Below are 16,812 nucleotides of genomic sequence, written 5' to 3' on the forward strand. Positions count from 1 at the left end.
CCAACGCGCAGTTTTTTTTTGTAAAGCTGCTGTTTTGTTTCATTTATCGATTCCTATTAAAATATACATATTTTCTCTGGTGCTGTTCTACCTGAAGCACCACACAGCTAGATTTGCTGGTCTTATTAAAAATGAACAAAAATCAACACATAATTAACATCATTATTTTTTACTGAACAGCTTTTCATAAAAATCCACATTCACTCATTCTCTTAACTGTAGCTCAAATAACTTGAAATATACATAAAAGATAATGTCCTTTTTTAAAAATAGCACACAGATGATCTTTTGAAAAATGATCTCAATTCAGACAACCCATCGCTCAGTCCTTAGTTCCACCTTGTGGACCAGGCCCTCCCCAATGATACGGAAATCCTGCACGATGGCCTCTATGTTAGGGACAGTAGTGGCCATGTCTTCAGTCACTTCTACTCGTCTGGCATTCATCAGAGAAGTCTAAAGGAGGGCGGAAAGAGGGCTACTGTAACAGACAGTATTACTACATGTCTTTCAGAGTGAAATGGATTTCTGACTAACCTTGAATGGCTGTGGCTGAAAAGCTTTGGGCTTCCACATCACTGCAATCACAGTTCCTCCATAGGGGTCACAAAAAAATAGCGCCAGATCTCCATAAGCATCCTGACAGAACATAGAAAAATAATGTATTCAGTTACAGAGAACACTTCCTTGGTTCAAAAGTAGTACCAATACCAGAGTACTTGTGACTGGTCATGAATGTAAAGAATAATTATTAATGGAATGAATGAATCCATTCATTACCATGTTAACATCATCTTTTGGAGCCATGAAGGGTCAAAATGTTAATGCAATACACACTTATAAAACAACATCCAGCAGTTGTTTTGGTTTATCAGAACCTTAACACTGATGCTTGGTTGTTGAACCAAAGCTGCCATGTAACAAAGGACTATAAGGAACCAACCCTGAGCTCAGACAGATACAATTTCACAGGATCAAAATCCACGACAGGGAAAGCCCCTCCTGAGCTTGCTGCATCCCCATCCAGAGTGCCTTGTCGACCGATGGTCTGAGGATCAACAGCTCTGGACAGCAAGGGGACCTGCTGAGGTCTGAGGTGAATCAGAACATCATAGATGTCCAGTGGGGGCCGAAATGCCACCTAAAACACAAACACATTACTCTATACTAATCTCTGATCAATTAGACAGAATCAATGCTTAACATTACAAGCAATGACACTAACCCGGATGTCTTGTTTTAGGCTGGAGTTGATGAGCTGGGCCTCCAGTACACGCAGGCTTTCTGCAGCAACCAACATAACACGCTGGAGAATCTACAGAGAAGAGGTATTGTAGAACTGATTGATCGCGCTCTGTTTTTGCATCATCTCCTATATATATATAGATGTGTCGCTGTTGGGTGGAAACCTCGTATGTCCAAATTTTGTCAATTTCATATTTTTTCACATATCGATGCTATTGGTCAGTCCCCACGTGGGTCTGTTATTTTTACGTTATTAACCAATCTAAAGTATTGAAAATAGCTTGAGCACAAATCTCATAACTCCATTGGACACTCCACTGTCCACCTCTTCCTCACTCTGCGGCATATTTCTCCTCAAGAAGAGTTGCAACGAATCAACACATCTTCTGAGGTAAATGTCTTCAAAACACTGGGCTCAAAGAAAAAAAATCTTGACCGCCGATAGTTCTGGTGCTCGTCTGAGGACAAGAATAATAACGATTTTTATAAAATAACGGTTTTGGAGATATGAGGATTCCGCCTGACAGCGACGAGATTATATGTATATATATATATATATATATATATATATATATATATGATGAAAATTCAGGGCATTTTTCAAGCACGAGATGATGAACCAAAATCAGTGACAAAAATATTACTAACATGAGACAAGGGAGGAACGGGAGAGGCTATGCAATAGGGAGAGCAAATATGTAATTGTTAATCGTTTGTTAATTGAAAAATCAAATAAGTGGGATCAGGCGGTTTATATAAATCCCTACAGCTACAGGGGCACTTCACGGATAAGTCCCTGAAGAGCCCTGATATACATTTTAAAATGCAAGCTGTGTTAAGGTTGCAGAGCCGAGTAACTCTGTTCTGACTGAGTTTGTGCTCATTTCTGGGCCAGAAAAACTAAACCAAAGCCCTGAAAAAACTAAACAATTAGAGCTACACTATAGAAAAATTCCAAATGGTAATTTCCACTATATCTATCATTACATATGCATTCCTAATGTCATGTTTAGAAACCTGAACTGAAGGTCCTTCTTTGGTCCAAACAAAGATATTCTTATCATTGGGAGTGGCGATAAACATAACAGGCAAAGAATCCCTCGATGCCAGGAAGTGGTTTTTGATTTCGGTGTAGTCAGAAGCTACAGCAGAGAGGAGGGAAAAAAAAACAAAAACAAATTATAAACTATAGCCATACAACAAATGAGTGAACCTGGGGTTTTCTGGTGCTGACCTGTGAGTTTGCAATTGAGGTTGACCACCAGAGGGTTGTTCTTCCAGTCAAAAGTGGACAGTAGGTGAAGAAAGCGGAGAAAACCAACCTGGGGAGAACTGAGAAAAAAGGTGATCTACATCACCTTCAGCCAAAACCAGAATATGGAGAAACAGGAAAGTATATGTGAAATGTGAAACTACCTTGGTGGGGTGAAAGGAGCCGGATGTAGGAAGATTGAAGCTACCAGCAGATCAGCTGCCTCCTCTGTTATGTCTGCACTGAAGAGCTGTGCAGCCAGCCAGCGTTTGGCCAGACGGCACACTGCACTGAAACATGGCTGCTGCTGCTGCAGACTGACACAAAAAAACACATACAGGGGACTTTATAGGACGTCTTATTTACTTGTTTGGATGACACAATGCATGGTGTTTGGTAAGAAAAGCTTGGGCATGTGTAAACATCAAGTCTTTATGAACATCTGACAAGAACTACAATGTTGTGATTGTGATGTGTACCCATGCAGGGTGCTGGTGAGGAAGGGTTTGTGTTGGGTCTCGAGCTCTAATGCCTGTGCCTCTGCGTTATCTCGCTGAATCAGCATGCCGTCAGCAGTCACACTTTCTCTCAGTATCTGTGGCTCTCGGTGATATGCTACCTGGATGCGGAACACCAGTCCATCCTGCACAAGTCCAAAAAATTAACTCTAATGGTCATTGTAGTTCAAAGAATTTAATGGAACTTTCATTTGTCGCCTTCAATTTGTTGTTTCATACAAAAAAATTAAATATTAAAGGTGCAGGTTGTGTTTGATGGATTTAAGTTTCATTTTCTTTAAATTGCATTTAAAAAGGTATATCCTAGTTTTAGTAACAAGATGAAAGGTTATTCTTACAACAGCCTTTACAGTAATATAATAAAATAAGTAAGTATATAAGTAAGTATAAGTAATAATATAAAATAATATAATTTAAATCTCAAAGGTGAAAAACAACAACAACAAAAATGTAATAATAGCAAAAATATATAATAATAAAAATACAACACAACACACACATTACCTTCCACACGTCCAGGTGTGTAGGTGAGGGCTGGAAAGTGTAGCCGTGCTGATTTTTGAGTAGCTCCCCAAGGCGGATGTGGAAGGCTGCTTTAATATGCCGGATTGCCAAACTGTCACTAGGCCACTTTCCACTACCTTCCATGTGACAGATCACTGAGCATGAATGAAAAACAAACAGATACATATAAAACCTGTAGCTCTGTAGGCACTCATTCTTTAGGTGCATTTCCACTATAAAATATGAGCTAGTCTGTTGCTCAAACATTGTGTGCTTTAACTCTCTTTATTTGAATAGATTGTCTTCTGATAAGGTAGGATTCTGACTTTTGTGTACTATCTGCTTAAACTCACTTTGTTCTAGAGTAGTGTGATTTGAATTTTGTTATATTCTATAGCATTGTTGATCATAAGTTCAACAATGCTTGGTCTTTGCTTAGTAGTTCTCTTAGTAGTTTCAGTCTCCCTTAAGGTGTGAATTGTGGGCAGGGCTTACTCATTTAAATTGAAGCTTTGTAAATATCCCTCCAAGTATCTCTCTAAAGCATTGCAAATAAGTGTCTAGTACTGTTTGATATATTCTACCACACCATATTTTAAATCTCACTCTTGGTTGACTGCAGAAATGTGCCTCAAACCCATCTCTGTAGTCACCTCTTACCGGCGCAGGCGCTCTCATCTACAGAGCAGGGGTCACACATTCCAGTAACCTCATCTACCCTCCTCTGTTGTGTGAGTCTCAAACAGTGGTGGTAGGTGGGCTCTGGAATTGCCAGTCTGTATTAAGGAAAGCTGATTTTCATCTCAACGTTAGTTTCCCACTACTCCTTTGACTTTCTTGTGCTAACAGAGACCTGGAACTCCCCACAGAACAATGCTACACCAGCTGCTCTATCCTCTGCCTATGCTTTCGCTCACTCACCACAAGAAATGGCCAGGGGTGGTAGTACAGGTCTACTGTTGTCAAGGAGATCATGTTTTACACGTATCCTCTTGTCTCATTTAACCATCTCCTCTTTTGAATTTCATGCCTTTTCAGTTACCACTCCAATCAACCTTTTCATCATTGTTATCTACCGCCCTTCTGGTCCCATAGGAGACTTCCTGGAATAAATGGACACACTGCTCGGTGCTTTCCCTTCCGACAGCATCCCTCCGACAGTGCTTGGTGAGGTCAACCTCCTCTCTGACAAGCTTCAATCTTCTTCCCTCCTGACTCTTTTGGACTCATTCGCAACAGCAACGTCCCCACATACAAAGGAGGTAATGTCCTGGACCTGGTTTTCACCCGACCATCCCCTGCTACAGACATTTACATCTCTTTCATCTCTTCCTGATCCTGAGTCCTTTTCCTCAGTAACTTTGGACTCAGCCACAGACACTTTCATCTCCTCTCTTTCCTCAACAATGGATTTTCTCTGCCCTCTGTCCACTATACCCAAGAAAACTCCTTGTTCTGCTCCTTGGCTTTCAGATATGTTGCATAACAATCGAAGAGAGCTAAGATCATCTGAGAGGAAGTAAAAAGGTTTCTACAAGGAAAAGCTTGACGCTTCGGCACAAGACCCCTTGTAAGCTCCACAACATTATCTCTTCTCTTCTCAACTCCCCGAGTCCACCTGCTTCATCCTCCCTGACTGCAGAAGACTTTGTTTTTTCTACCATGAGAAGACTGAGAAAATCTGCAGGACCTTCACTCACAGTCAGGGTTCCCATACTCCTTCGTTGTCGCATTTCTCAACCGTAGCAGCAGAAGAGATTCTACAACTCATCCAGTCTTGCTATCCTACCACCTGCCCATTGGGTCCAGTCCCTATCATTATGCTCCAGACCATCTCGCAAGAACCTCTGCCCTTCATCTCCACTATTATCATTGGATTCATTACATCTGGTCATGTACCAACTTGATTCAAGTGAGCAAGGGTTATTCCCATCCTGAAGAAACCTGCTCTGGATCCATCAGATAACAGTAACTACAGACCGGTATCACTTTTCTTTTAAAAATTCTTGAACGCATTGTCTATAATCAACTGTGTCTACCTCTCTGTCTACCTCATGGCTTTAAAGCAGCACATTCAACAGATACAACCCTTTTGGACATCTCCGAGAAACTTCATGTTGCTAGATCAGCCAAGCGGTCATCCGTCCTCATCCGTATCAACCTTTCAGCAGCGTTTGATACGGTCAACCACAAGATTCTCTTGTCCACCCTCAAGTGTCTTGGGATTTGCGGATCAGCATGGGAATGGTTTGCTTCCTACCTGGAAGGACGCTCATATCAGATAACATGGAGGGGAGTGACATCTGTTCCATGCAGACTCTCCACTGGTATCCCACAGGGCTCAGTACTTGGTCCTCTTCTTTTCTCCCTGTATACTCACTCTCTTTGTGAAGTTAATTCCTCACACATGTTCTCTTACCACTGCTTTCCCAACCTCAGATACCACAGCTTCTGTTCAAATCTCAGCATGTCTGGCAGATACGTCATCGTGGATGATGTCTCATAAGCTGAAGCTCAATCCTACTGATCTGATCATCCCAGGTGATTCATCCCCAGGTCATGATCTTGCAATATCTCTGCATAACGATTTGATCTCCCCTTCAGTCACAGCTTGCAACCTTGGGGTAACCATGAACAATCAACTGTCCTTGTCCTCGCATGTTGCTAATGTGAAACGCTCATGTCGGTTCCTTCTCTATAACATTAGAAGGATTCTGCCATTTTTGTCCACACAGGCTGCTCAGGTACTTGTTCAGTCTCTTGTCATCACAAGACTGGACTACTGCAACTCACTGCTGGCAGTTCTACCTATGAACGCAATTCATCCTCTGCAAATGATCCAAAATGCAGCTGCACAACTTGTTTTCAACCTACCTTAGTTCTCACATACCACCCGGCATCAGATTCAAAACACTGATGCTTGCCTACAAAGCCAAAAATGGACCAGCTCCCTCTTACCTCAAAGCCCTCTTTACTCCTTGCACTGCATCTCGCACCCTCAGAGCTACCAGCACTGTTCCGCTGGACCCACCATCTCTCCGGGTAAGAGGTAAGCATACAATAAGACTCAAGACTGCTCAGGAGTGTTCTGGCACCAAGGTGGTGGAATGAACTTCCTCTAAAAGGTCCAGACAGCTGAGTCACCGGCTATTTTCAAACAACGGTTGAAGAGCTACTTATTCATGAAACACTTCAACTAGCACTTGTGTGTATTTGAAAATAAATAAATAAATAAAATTTGAACAGTGATTTAGGCAAATAGTATCTTAAGTTTGTAGCCTAGTGAACCAGAGCTCATGCATTCAATTTAGAGTCTTAAGCACTAAGGGCGGCTGCCAAATGCTGTGAATGTAAACATGGAGTTTTAGTAATCACTGGTTAGATTATTACAGATTTTTAAAACTGCAATGGAAGAGTGTTAATTATTCTGTGCTGCTTTCTGTACAATCCATAATATTTTTTAATCCATAAGGTGAAATGTAACAGTTACTAATCTGCAGTACCTTTTCTGAACCAGAAACTAAAATGTTCTATCAAATATGCCTAAAAAATATTCTATAATATATATATATATATATATAACAAATTAAACTAACCCTTAGCGTTGATGGAAATGTTCTTGTGGTGGTTTTGTCTAATTCCTATGAACACCAATTAGGCTAAATCACTGGCATTATGTTTTCATAACTGACAGATATAAAATATCTGCCCTACCTTTTATAGGAGTGATGTAATAAGGACAGGGCTTGGCCTCGTGTGGAACCAAAGCACGTGAGGTCTTCTCTCTTTCAAAATAGGAGTAGGCCAGCTTTACTGGGACAGGAGGAAACACCTGTAGAGGAACAAGACATTAAAAACCCAGCAGAGGTAGTGCTTGTACTTACAAGACTGTAGTATGAGCTGAAATGCAGAGGTGAAGGCATGTAGTAACCTGTGTGTATCTGAGTGCTGGGTGCGCACCCTGCACTGAGGTGATGGACAGAGGCAGGCCTTCCAGCTGCCACAGCTTTCTGCTTAGATCATCAAAGCACTGCACCACCTTCAGACTCTCCTCTTCTCCTGTACTACATGCCTAGAAAACAGCAATGATAAAGTGAACAATAATGTACAGCTTCCTAAAACTGACAAGACACATGTGGTATTTCAAAGGAGGCTACACATTTTCAATATCATCATTATTAGTAGTATCAGTAGTGTTATTATAATACCCTATAAGACATTTTAACACAAGTTTAAATTATTTACGCTTGTATTTTCTCTGATTGCAATGAATAGTTTTTAATATTAGTAGTTAATAATGTAAATTATGTTTCCAGTAAATTGGTATTCTCACACCCGCGCTCTCTCAACTTGTACACCCACCCATAGACATAACCATCCATACATGCAACAATCTGTCCATCAAAGACACCATGCATCATTCACATTATGGCCAAAAGTATGTGGGATCCACCCATCTTTAAATCCATCAATACATCCATTAACAAACCCATGTATTGATCAACAGTTTTGTTGATCAATTCATCAACAAAACTATCTACCAATCAATGAATCCATCCATCAGTGAATTCATCTATAAGACCCACTGAGCCATCTGTCCATAAATCAGTGAAGCATTCCATAATCTTCATATGATTAACAAACATAAATCATACCTCTCTTTCAACTTTAATGACATCATCCATTTGTCCTCCAACAAACCGGACACCTGACTCTGGTATATCTGCATGACTAAAGAGAAAAAAGAATCAGCACATAAAACACACACTGTTGAAAAAAAAAAAAAAAATCTCCTTCTGCTGTTATGGTGCTGTGGTTTTACAGTTCCAGTAGGTGGGTGATGATCTCCAGCAGGACATGCCTCCTCTGGCAGGTGGATGATCCAGACCAAAGCACTGCCTCAGTTATGGCTCCATCCTGAAAGCGCCTCAGCTCTGAACGAGAACCCCACAACTGCCGGAACTCAGCAGCCTGCACAAGAGCTAAAGTTACCTTCTGTAAAAGGTTTTATTTAACAAAGACTGAAAGAAAAAATTGATTATTTTACCTCAGGGCTATCTGCTGCAGGTCCTCTATCCAGAACAGAGAGGGCACGTTCAGGGTTCAGTAGCAAGCCAACAGACACCGGCGACTGGTCCTTGTGCATCGGGGGTTCACTGTACACTGGCCACTACATAAAACAAAACATGAACATTGAAATGATCAGGCCATAAAGTTAATGTCAGATTAAATTTGCTGCTGTATGGTTATGCACATCACAAAATGTTAAGTTCAATTCAATTTTATTTGTATAGCACAGGGGTCGGCAACCTTAAACACTCAAAGAGCCATTTGGACCCGTTTCCCACAGAAAAAAAACACAGGGAGCCACAAAACCCATTTGACATCTAAAATGAAGAGAACACTGCATATATTGTTTTTTACCTTTATGGAAAGTATAGAAAAAACTGTAGTGTGTTGCATTTATGAAATCAATGAACTGCTACCGAGTAAACAAAATTTTATTTCTGCAAGCAAACAAAAATATTTTGAACAGTTTGAACTAACCTTAACAAAAAAGACGCTGGGTTGAAGGTTACTTTCAAATAAAATATTCAATGTCTAACTGAGTCCTCTTCGTATTCATGACATCAAAATTTTAACTTGCCGGCTGCAGCAAACCAAAAATGCGTCTGCTTCTGTGTGTCGGATTTCGCAAGTTGGAAGTTATGACGCATATTTTGAGCGACAAACAAATTAAACACCGTTTATTTTAATGTTACAAGAGCGTCATAATCTTAGAATTTCATTTTTTTTTTAAAACTAACTAAAATAAAATAAATGTAAATTAAATATTTATTTTCCAAATCTATAGGGAGCTGTAGTAGAGAGATGAAAGAGCCACTTGCGGCTCAGGAGCCGCGGGTTGCCGACCCCGGTATAGCAGCTTTAACAATAAAAATTGCTGTGAAGCAGCTTTAACTTTTTGAAATATATAAAATCAAGATACAAATTATAAATGAGCAAGCCAGAAGTGATTGTGGTGAGGAAAACCACCCTGAGGCGATATGATGAAGAAACCTTGAAAGGAACCAGACACAGAAGAGAACCCATCCTCATCTGTGTGACAGCAGAGAGTTATAATTTCCCTTCTATAACTGTATACTATATGGTCAATAAATGCAACTGCATAATAAAAGGATATTCAGTTTAATTATTACGTGAAGTCTATCTTGTTGAGGTAATCAGCTGTTCACTGATGGAGACTTGAGTTACATGGAGATTATATGGTTTCAAACTGGTACTTGTGTGGCATATACAAACACCAAACAAAGAGAAAAAATTAACAATTAAAGGAAATACAATAATATGTTGGACTGTTTGTGCTCTTTATGCATATCTCAAAAGAAAAAAAAATTAAACATATCCATTACAAACAAATGTTCATGCTTAGTGGTTATGTCCTTACTTCAGGGTCTGGAGAGAGTGAGTGAACTAGAAGGTGGATCCTGTCCCCTAGTCCTCGCTGTAGAAGAGACAAGATGAAGTGAAGCACAGCAAGAATGTAGTTCCCACTGTGGTCCATGAGACTGCTGAGGAGACTGAGCTTTTTACAGGAGGCCTGCATTTTCACCAAATCTGTCAGTCTGAGGAAACAAAACAGACAAAACAGATGCTTTAATTTTTTTTCAAGTTTTCAAGTAGACAAAATCAACAAGTAACACTAGAAAAGCGCCAGAGATGACATGAAATGGTGGGACACTCACTGATAGACATTGTCATATGTCCTGATCATGGGTTTGGGGGACATAAGAAGAGTCTGGAAGCCATCTAGTGTGGGATCATCCCAGAACTTGAGGGACAGAGATGCCTCATGCTGGACCTGGGAACAAATCAAAAAGCTTTAAATGATCAATAACATGAAGGCAAATTTCTTGACACAATATATAAGCAAACATCCAGAATGAAGCACTCCTGAAACTGACTTGTTTGTAGGTGCAAGCAGTCATGTCCGCACACATGTTAAGGTGGCCAGAGGGATCCACAAACACCACTTGGAAAGCACTGTGGAACTCATGCAGTGAAGGCTAATGATGAAGGAGAGAGGCAATTACTTCAGAGAAAAAAAAATATTAAATATTGATCAAAATATTAGAGGGATGATAGCTTACCGCTTTGGAATCTGGGTTTTTTGCCAAAGTAATTCCATTCTCAGTCAGGTCTGTGGAAGCTAAAGAGGGGAAAAAAGATTATATCTTATAGTTGCTCTAAGAGTAATGATATAACTAAAAAATAAATAAATAAATTGAATTAAAAAAAATAAATTCATTTAAAAAAATTCATATACAATATGTATACACAAAATTTGCTTTTCACTGTGCTGTAATGTACAATGTACTACTATCATGGGTTACTACATATAATATACTCTACATCATATTCTTTTGCTACTTCTTATTATTCCTTCTATTTTTTTTAACTTAGTGTTTTACTAAATATCGTTTATCTATATGCACAGTCTGGAAGGAATAGGCCTAGTTTTCATTTCACTGCAAGTTGTGTACAATATATAACTATGTGACAAATAATTCTTGAATTTTAGTTTAGCAAACACAAATAAACATTAGTTTCTCTGCCATTTGCTAGATCATTACTCAAATAATGTAATATAATAATCAACCTTCACTGAATCTAATTTGAGCAAAACAGTGTCAATGTCATGTCAGAAGAAACAGCTAACTTTTTTAGTAAGTGCATTGTTACCCAAGAAATGCAGTGCGTTTCGGAGCAGCTGGTAGGCATTCATGGTTTTCCCCACTTTATGTGTGGACAGCAGGTAAGCCAGCAGCATGGAGGCTAAGAACCCTCCAAAACATCCAGCACCCTAAAGAACCATGCAAAACACATTTCAGACAAAACAATTTCAACATAAACCTTATCAAAGAGTAAAATGAGGCTAAAACACATGCGCGCACACACACACACTACTCACCTGATCTAGCTCCCTTTGTCTGAGCCACACTTTGAGCAGAGCCACACCATCTCGAAAGGCAGGACACTGATCAGAGTGTGCGCTGAGGAACTGCAGGTGTGAGCGAGGGAGGTGATCCCCTAGTACTGTACTGTTATACTTAGGAGTAGGAGGCTCACTGCTTTCTAAAAGAAACAAAATCAATCCCAACAAAATGTTAAAGGCTTAAATAAATAAAAATAAAAAACATAGCATGATTCATACTCATAAGTTACCTTGCTCAGCATTTTGGCTGGTAAACCAGGCTGTCCGGACGTTGTTTTTCTGAGGATGGAAGCGACTTGGTTTGAGGAAGTCCGGAGGTGGGATGGCGTGAATCTTCAATAAGATGCTGTTGCTGTCCTTACCTACAGAGACACACACAGCTTCCTATAACATGCTTTAATGTTTAAGTTGTTAATCACCTTACTTTGGTCTACAGAATACCCGGCTCTATTCAAAACAGGTCAAACACCCGAAAGCTCATTTTCTAACAGACTCTTCTTCAGGAAATTTCTTCTAACCTTTCAGCGTGACACTATATAACAGCCCATCTCTGTGTGACAGACCAACACACAACTACACAACCATCTGTACATAATTGTGTTATACATGTTATCATAGACATAATGGACTCATTTTTGTTCCTTTTTTAAAAAAACAAAAATATATTAGTGATATTATTTCTCTTTTTGAATCCTTCTTTAATTAATATTCAGGGTGTTTCAGAAGATCTGTATTAAATTTTAGTATTATTCTGCTGTAACCCAATTTCCCCCAAGGGATCAATAAAGTTTGTCTGACTATATGTTTATCATCTCCACAGCTCAAACCCCAACCACCAAGAATTCCACTGTGCTCTAATGCATATGTGGCAATAATAAAGGTTTCTGTTCCATACCATATCAGGTATGGATCAAATTTTTATCTGCAATTATCTACAGTGGCTGTTTGCTGATGAAATTTAGATTTCATCCAAAGAAAAAGGCAAACAATTAATAGATGCTTTCTGACATTACTACAGGGAAACAAACATCCATAGCATTCTCATTACTAGCATAGGATGAAGAGGAAAGATCCTACCTGAAGGTGTGACAAGCAGGAGAGGGCGGAGGCGGTTGCCATGGAGGCATGAATAGTGCAGTGGACCCACTAATGGAGAGGTGGAAATGTGCTGTGCCAGTCCTGCCAGAAACAGAGCTCGCTTTCGAGAGTACCGCTGGTTTATTCCATCCATCGGATGCAGGATACTCTGTGAGAAAAAAAACAATGTAACCATATTTATCTGAATCTGAAATAATCATGGCAATCACCCCTTTATTTTGAGACTTGGAGCAGGCTAGCATCATATTTTAAGAACAGCAACATGATAAATATATATTCACTGTATAAACTGTATATGGTATAATGGCAGTACATATTTAGAGTTTATTCACTGGAATAGCTCTAACTAGATTAGAAAGTATATATACACACCAATATTGTTGCCTATGAATCATCTAACAAATAGAAGAAACAAAATCCTGTTAAAAGGAAGCTCCTAAGGATCTTTACAGGAACTACCACTTACAGAAGGAATCGTGACAGCCAGATCAACAGAAACTCTTGGTTTGATGCAAGTTCCCAGAGGATAACTCCCAATCAGGTCCACAGAGTCAGGTGGCTCCATGTGGAACTTGCCCTTAGTCTCCTCAGGAACCAGGATGAATGGGACATCAATTCCCGACTCTGATAACCAAGACAAGTCTGACAGCTAAACAATAAAACATAAAGCATCTTTAGTGAATAAAATTACAAGATGAAGACTATAATTGTAAAACCTGGCTAAGATGAGCAGAGCTCTATACACTGGGTCCTAACCTCCACCACTGGAGTTTCAGGTACAGATTTCAGAAGATCAGTGATTTGCTGTATGAAGGAATCCATCTGTTTCTTCCTGCGCTCACTCAGTGACACCTCTTTCAGCAGTTCCTCCATCTGAGGGAGATGAGCATGAGCTTAAGCTACACTGAGCATGATAAGGTCATATTGATGATACATGCAAGACCAGAAAAGTCTCAAAGATTTGTAACAGCATCCATCGGTCAACTATGATCCAACCAAATGTTTTTAAAATAATACAAAAAGCTGAAATACCATATGATGCATTTTAATTTTAATTTGTTTGTTATGACAGTGTATTAACAGATACCAAGCATGTTTGAGATACCAACAGAAAGAATCGTGTCCAATATGCACCAATTGTCTCCAAGTCAGAAAATGATCTCATAGGTGGATATTCATGGGTTTTACGAAAGCTAAGTATTTAGCCATAAAACACTTTTGTAACGTCTGTGTTGGGAACAGACGATGTGCAGACCAGGGGTCTAATTTATAAAACTATGCGTAAGATCCCTACTAAAAGTTTACGTACGCCCAAAAGCCAGAAATGGCGTACGCCAAAAAAAATTCCGATTTATAAAACCGTGCGTACGCACTCCTCTAAGCAATGTTCCCTTTATAAATCACAGATCACCCACAGATGTGCGTACGTGAACCAGACTCAAATCCCGCCCTGTACACGCCCATTTTTAACCATAAATAGTCAATGCAAATCACCGCGCGGGCACGAGAGTGGACCTCATTATAATGAGTTTCCTCTGCGGGTTTAAAAATGGGATGAAGAGCCAGCATCTCAGGGGGTAGCCACTGTCGCCTGCAGGTTATAATTATATTAAAAGCAACATTGTTATAATTATATTAAAAACAAAATTGTTACAGTTTCTACTTTTTAATATTGTTAAACTCAGCCACTCAGCCAGCCATCATGTACTGCGCCTGCATTTAGTCTTTTCCCTACACTGCTATGTGTCAAGATAAAGGAATCATGTGTTGAACCAGGCCAGCGTGCCACAGTGTTTGTGAGGGTCACGTTGGAGTTACATATGATTTGCACAGTAATAGAATGCACATGCTTTCTATTAACATAAGCAAATTCATTTTCAGATGGTGCCCTTATAGCAACATGAGCGCAGTCATGCGCCGATTACATTTGGGAAACCAGACATTGCTGCAAATTGCATTTTAATTTCGGCCTGTTCTCGCACAGTGTAGGGGAACCTGATGTATCGACTACCCATATTAAGTATACCATTCAAAACGACAGATATTATGGCACTCAGGGACGGCTGTGATATACCAGACCTATAGGGTGAGACGATAGATTCCAATAGAATTATTTCATATACAAAAAGGTCTTAGACACAAAGTTGAGCATTACTTATAGTTTTTTTTATATAAATAATTTACCTGTCTGCCAATTCCCGCTGGAAACAGCCGGTTGCCAAGAACCCCAGAGTGGTGAGGACTTGTATTTGGACTGGGATGGCATGGTTCCGGCATGTTGCCCTATCTAATACTGGACCCAATTCAGCACATAGATCTAAGAGCACAGCTCTAGGGAATCTAAATCGGCTTATTAGCCAGTCATCATCATGGTCCCTGAAAACTCGTTCTCTCCTTATTCTGCCATTGGCATAATCCTCCAACAGTGCCAGCAGTGCCATCATGAAGCATTACATACCCGGGTCACTGGAGGATTTATATGTTTCTAGCAATTAGACTGATCGTTAACACCTTGACAAAATCACAGAATTAATTTGTGGTGAAATTTTAAGACGAAAATGTTATAGTGAACACATACTTCTTCAAGACGGTTTTGTAATGAACACAGTAATAGTTAGGACCGATGATGAGTAGCGATTGTGCTTCATGACTGTACTTGCAGACTTTGACATTTTATGATAGCTATATGTACATTAAGGAAAATATTTCGTTTTTACACTGTGTTCTGCAGTTCTCTAATAAAAGGGTATTTCATGCTATTCTGTATTACATGTAGTCGAGCCATCTCCTCCTGCGCTCCCGTTGTGGACAATGTGACTATAAGGCAGCGCTGATTATTCATTCATTCATTCATCTTCTAGCACTTATCCGAACTACTCGGGTCACGGGGAGCCTGTGCCTATCCTCAGGCGTCATTGGGCATCAAGGCAGGATACACCCTGTACGGAGTAGAGCTGATTATTATTATTATTATTTTATTTTTAATATATTTTGAATTACGTTTGGATTTTACTAGATGTATTAGATGTATTTACTAGATAGCCTAAAACAATCGGCACAAATAACACTGTTGGATTTAATCTTCATGATAATGTGGTAATAACGTATGAAATGGAGTGAAAATTAAATGTCATTCATTCTTATAATCGTTCTTCTCACATGTATTTTCTACAATCTAACTTCAGTTCACGACCTCACCATCTGTGTCGCCAATTCTTTTTGTCTCCAGAATGTGCGCACGCACGTCTCAAAGTTTGCTTAAAGGTGCGCACATTTTTCCGTCAAGTTTGTTTTTTATAGATCACAACCTTTACGCGAAAACTGGCGTACGCACGCTTTATAAATGAGACCCCAGATCAATTAGCTGACATTTGATACTAGGACCAAATGAACAATCTCAACTGATTAATGTTTTCATATTTTTAAAACCCCAACCTAAAATTGTATTCCATGTATTTTTGCTGCAAATTCTTGATCTAAATTAACAGCACAACCTTCAAAGGGACCTGCATGCTGGACTAACCTGCATTTTGAGCAGACTGCAGTGAAACAGACTCTCTGCCTCCTTCAGCTGGTTGAGCTCCTCCACAGTAGGGGCTTTGTACAACTCTCCTTTAGAGAGTTTATTTGGGCGAAGGACACCATCCCCTGTGAGCAAAGCACTTGCTTTCTTTTTGGATCCTTTGAGTTTCTTTACAGTTTCCTCTTCGTTCTCATGGTTCAATGTTTCAATCTATAACGGAACACGTTGTGAGAAGAGCACAAGCATCAAGAGAGGTTAATGTTAATGTAAACCTATAGAAGTATCACTGCTACACCATTTCCAAGCCTTTTTTTAATTCTGTCTACTGAATGAGTCCACTGTAATTATGCAGAGGCAGGAAAAATACTTAAAGTCATCATACAGACTGGTACTTAATGACTAAAACAGAACAAGATCTAAATATTAAAAAAAAATTAAATATCAAACCTCATTTCCCAGATCGCCAGCTGATTGTGTAGTTTTTCTCTTCATTTTAACGTGTAAGCAAAGTCAATGCCGTGTAATAAATTTCTACACAACGCATTGATTACTGCCTGTAGCCAGGGAACCAGTGCAGTTGAATATTCTCACATGGAGAACATGCGGCACACAAAATACATGCCATAGTGTTGCGAATTGTGATTGGTCCAGCGGCCATTTGTCCTGCTTGTAATTG

General features: G+C 39.6%; 1 protein-coding gene across 1 annotated transcript; it reads right to left on the bottom strand.

Moving 5' to 3' along the window:
• Window positions 1-153: 153 nt before the first annotated feature.
• Window positions 154-16,742, bottom strand: nol6 (nucleolar protein 6 (RNA-associated)). Its single transcript, XM_060883546.1, has 26 exons — window positions 16,584-16,742; window positions 16,137-16,346; window positions 13,370-13,486; window positions 13,080-13,262; window positions 12,593-12,761; window positions 11,746-11,877; window positions 11,492-11,655; window positions 11,263-11,383; window positions 10,671-10,729; window positions 10,485-10,586; window positions 10,266-10,381; window positions 9,968-10,145; window positions 8,567-8,689; window positions 8,342-8,490; window positions 8,175-8,250; window positions 7,451-7,591; window positions 7,234-7,351; window positions 3,520-3,674; window positions 2,977-3,140; window positions 2,662-2,814; window positions 2,480-2,577; window positions 2,263-2,387; window positions 1,226-1,315; window positions 944-1,141; window positions 538-639; window positions 154-456 (listed from the first exon to the last, which is right to left on the bottom strand). The coding sequence occupies exons 1-26, from the start codon at window positions 16,626-16,628 to the stop codon at window positions 307-309; spliced, it is 3,438 nt and encodes a 1,145-aa protein (XP_060739529.1). The 5' UTR covers window positions 16,629-16,742; the 3' UTR covers window positions 154-306.
• Window positions 16,743-16,812: the final 70 nt, after the last annotated feature.

Source organism: Tachysurus vachellii, chromosome 12 (assembly GCF_030014155.1).
Source record: "Tachysurus vachellii isolate PV-2020 chromosome 12, HZAU_Pvac_v1, whole genome shotgun sequence".
In the NCBI taxonomy this organism is placed as follows: Eukaryota; Metazoa; Chordata; class Actinopteri; order Siluriformes; family Bagridae; genus Tachysurus; species Tachysurus vachellii.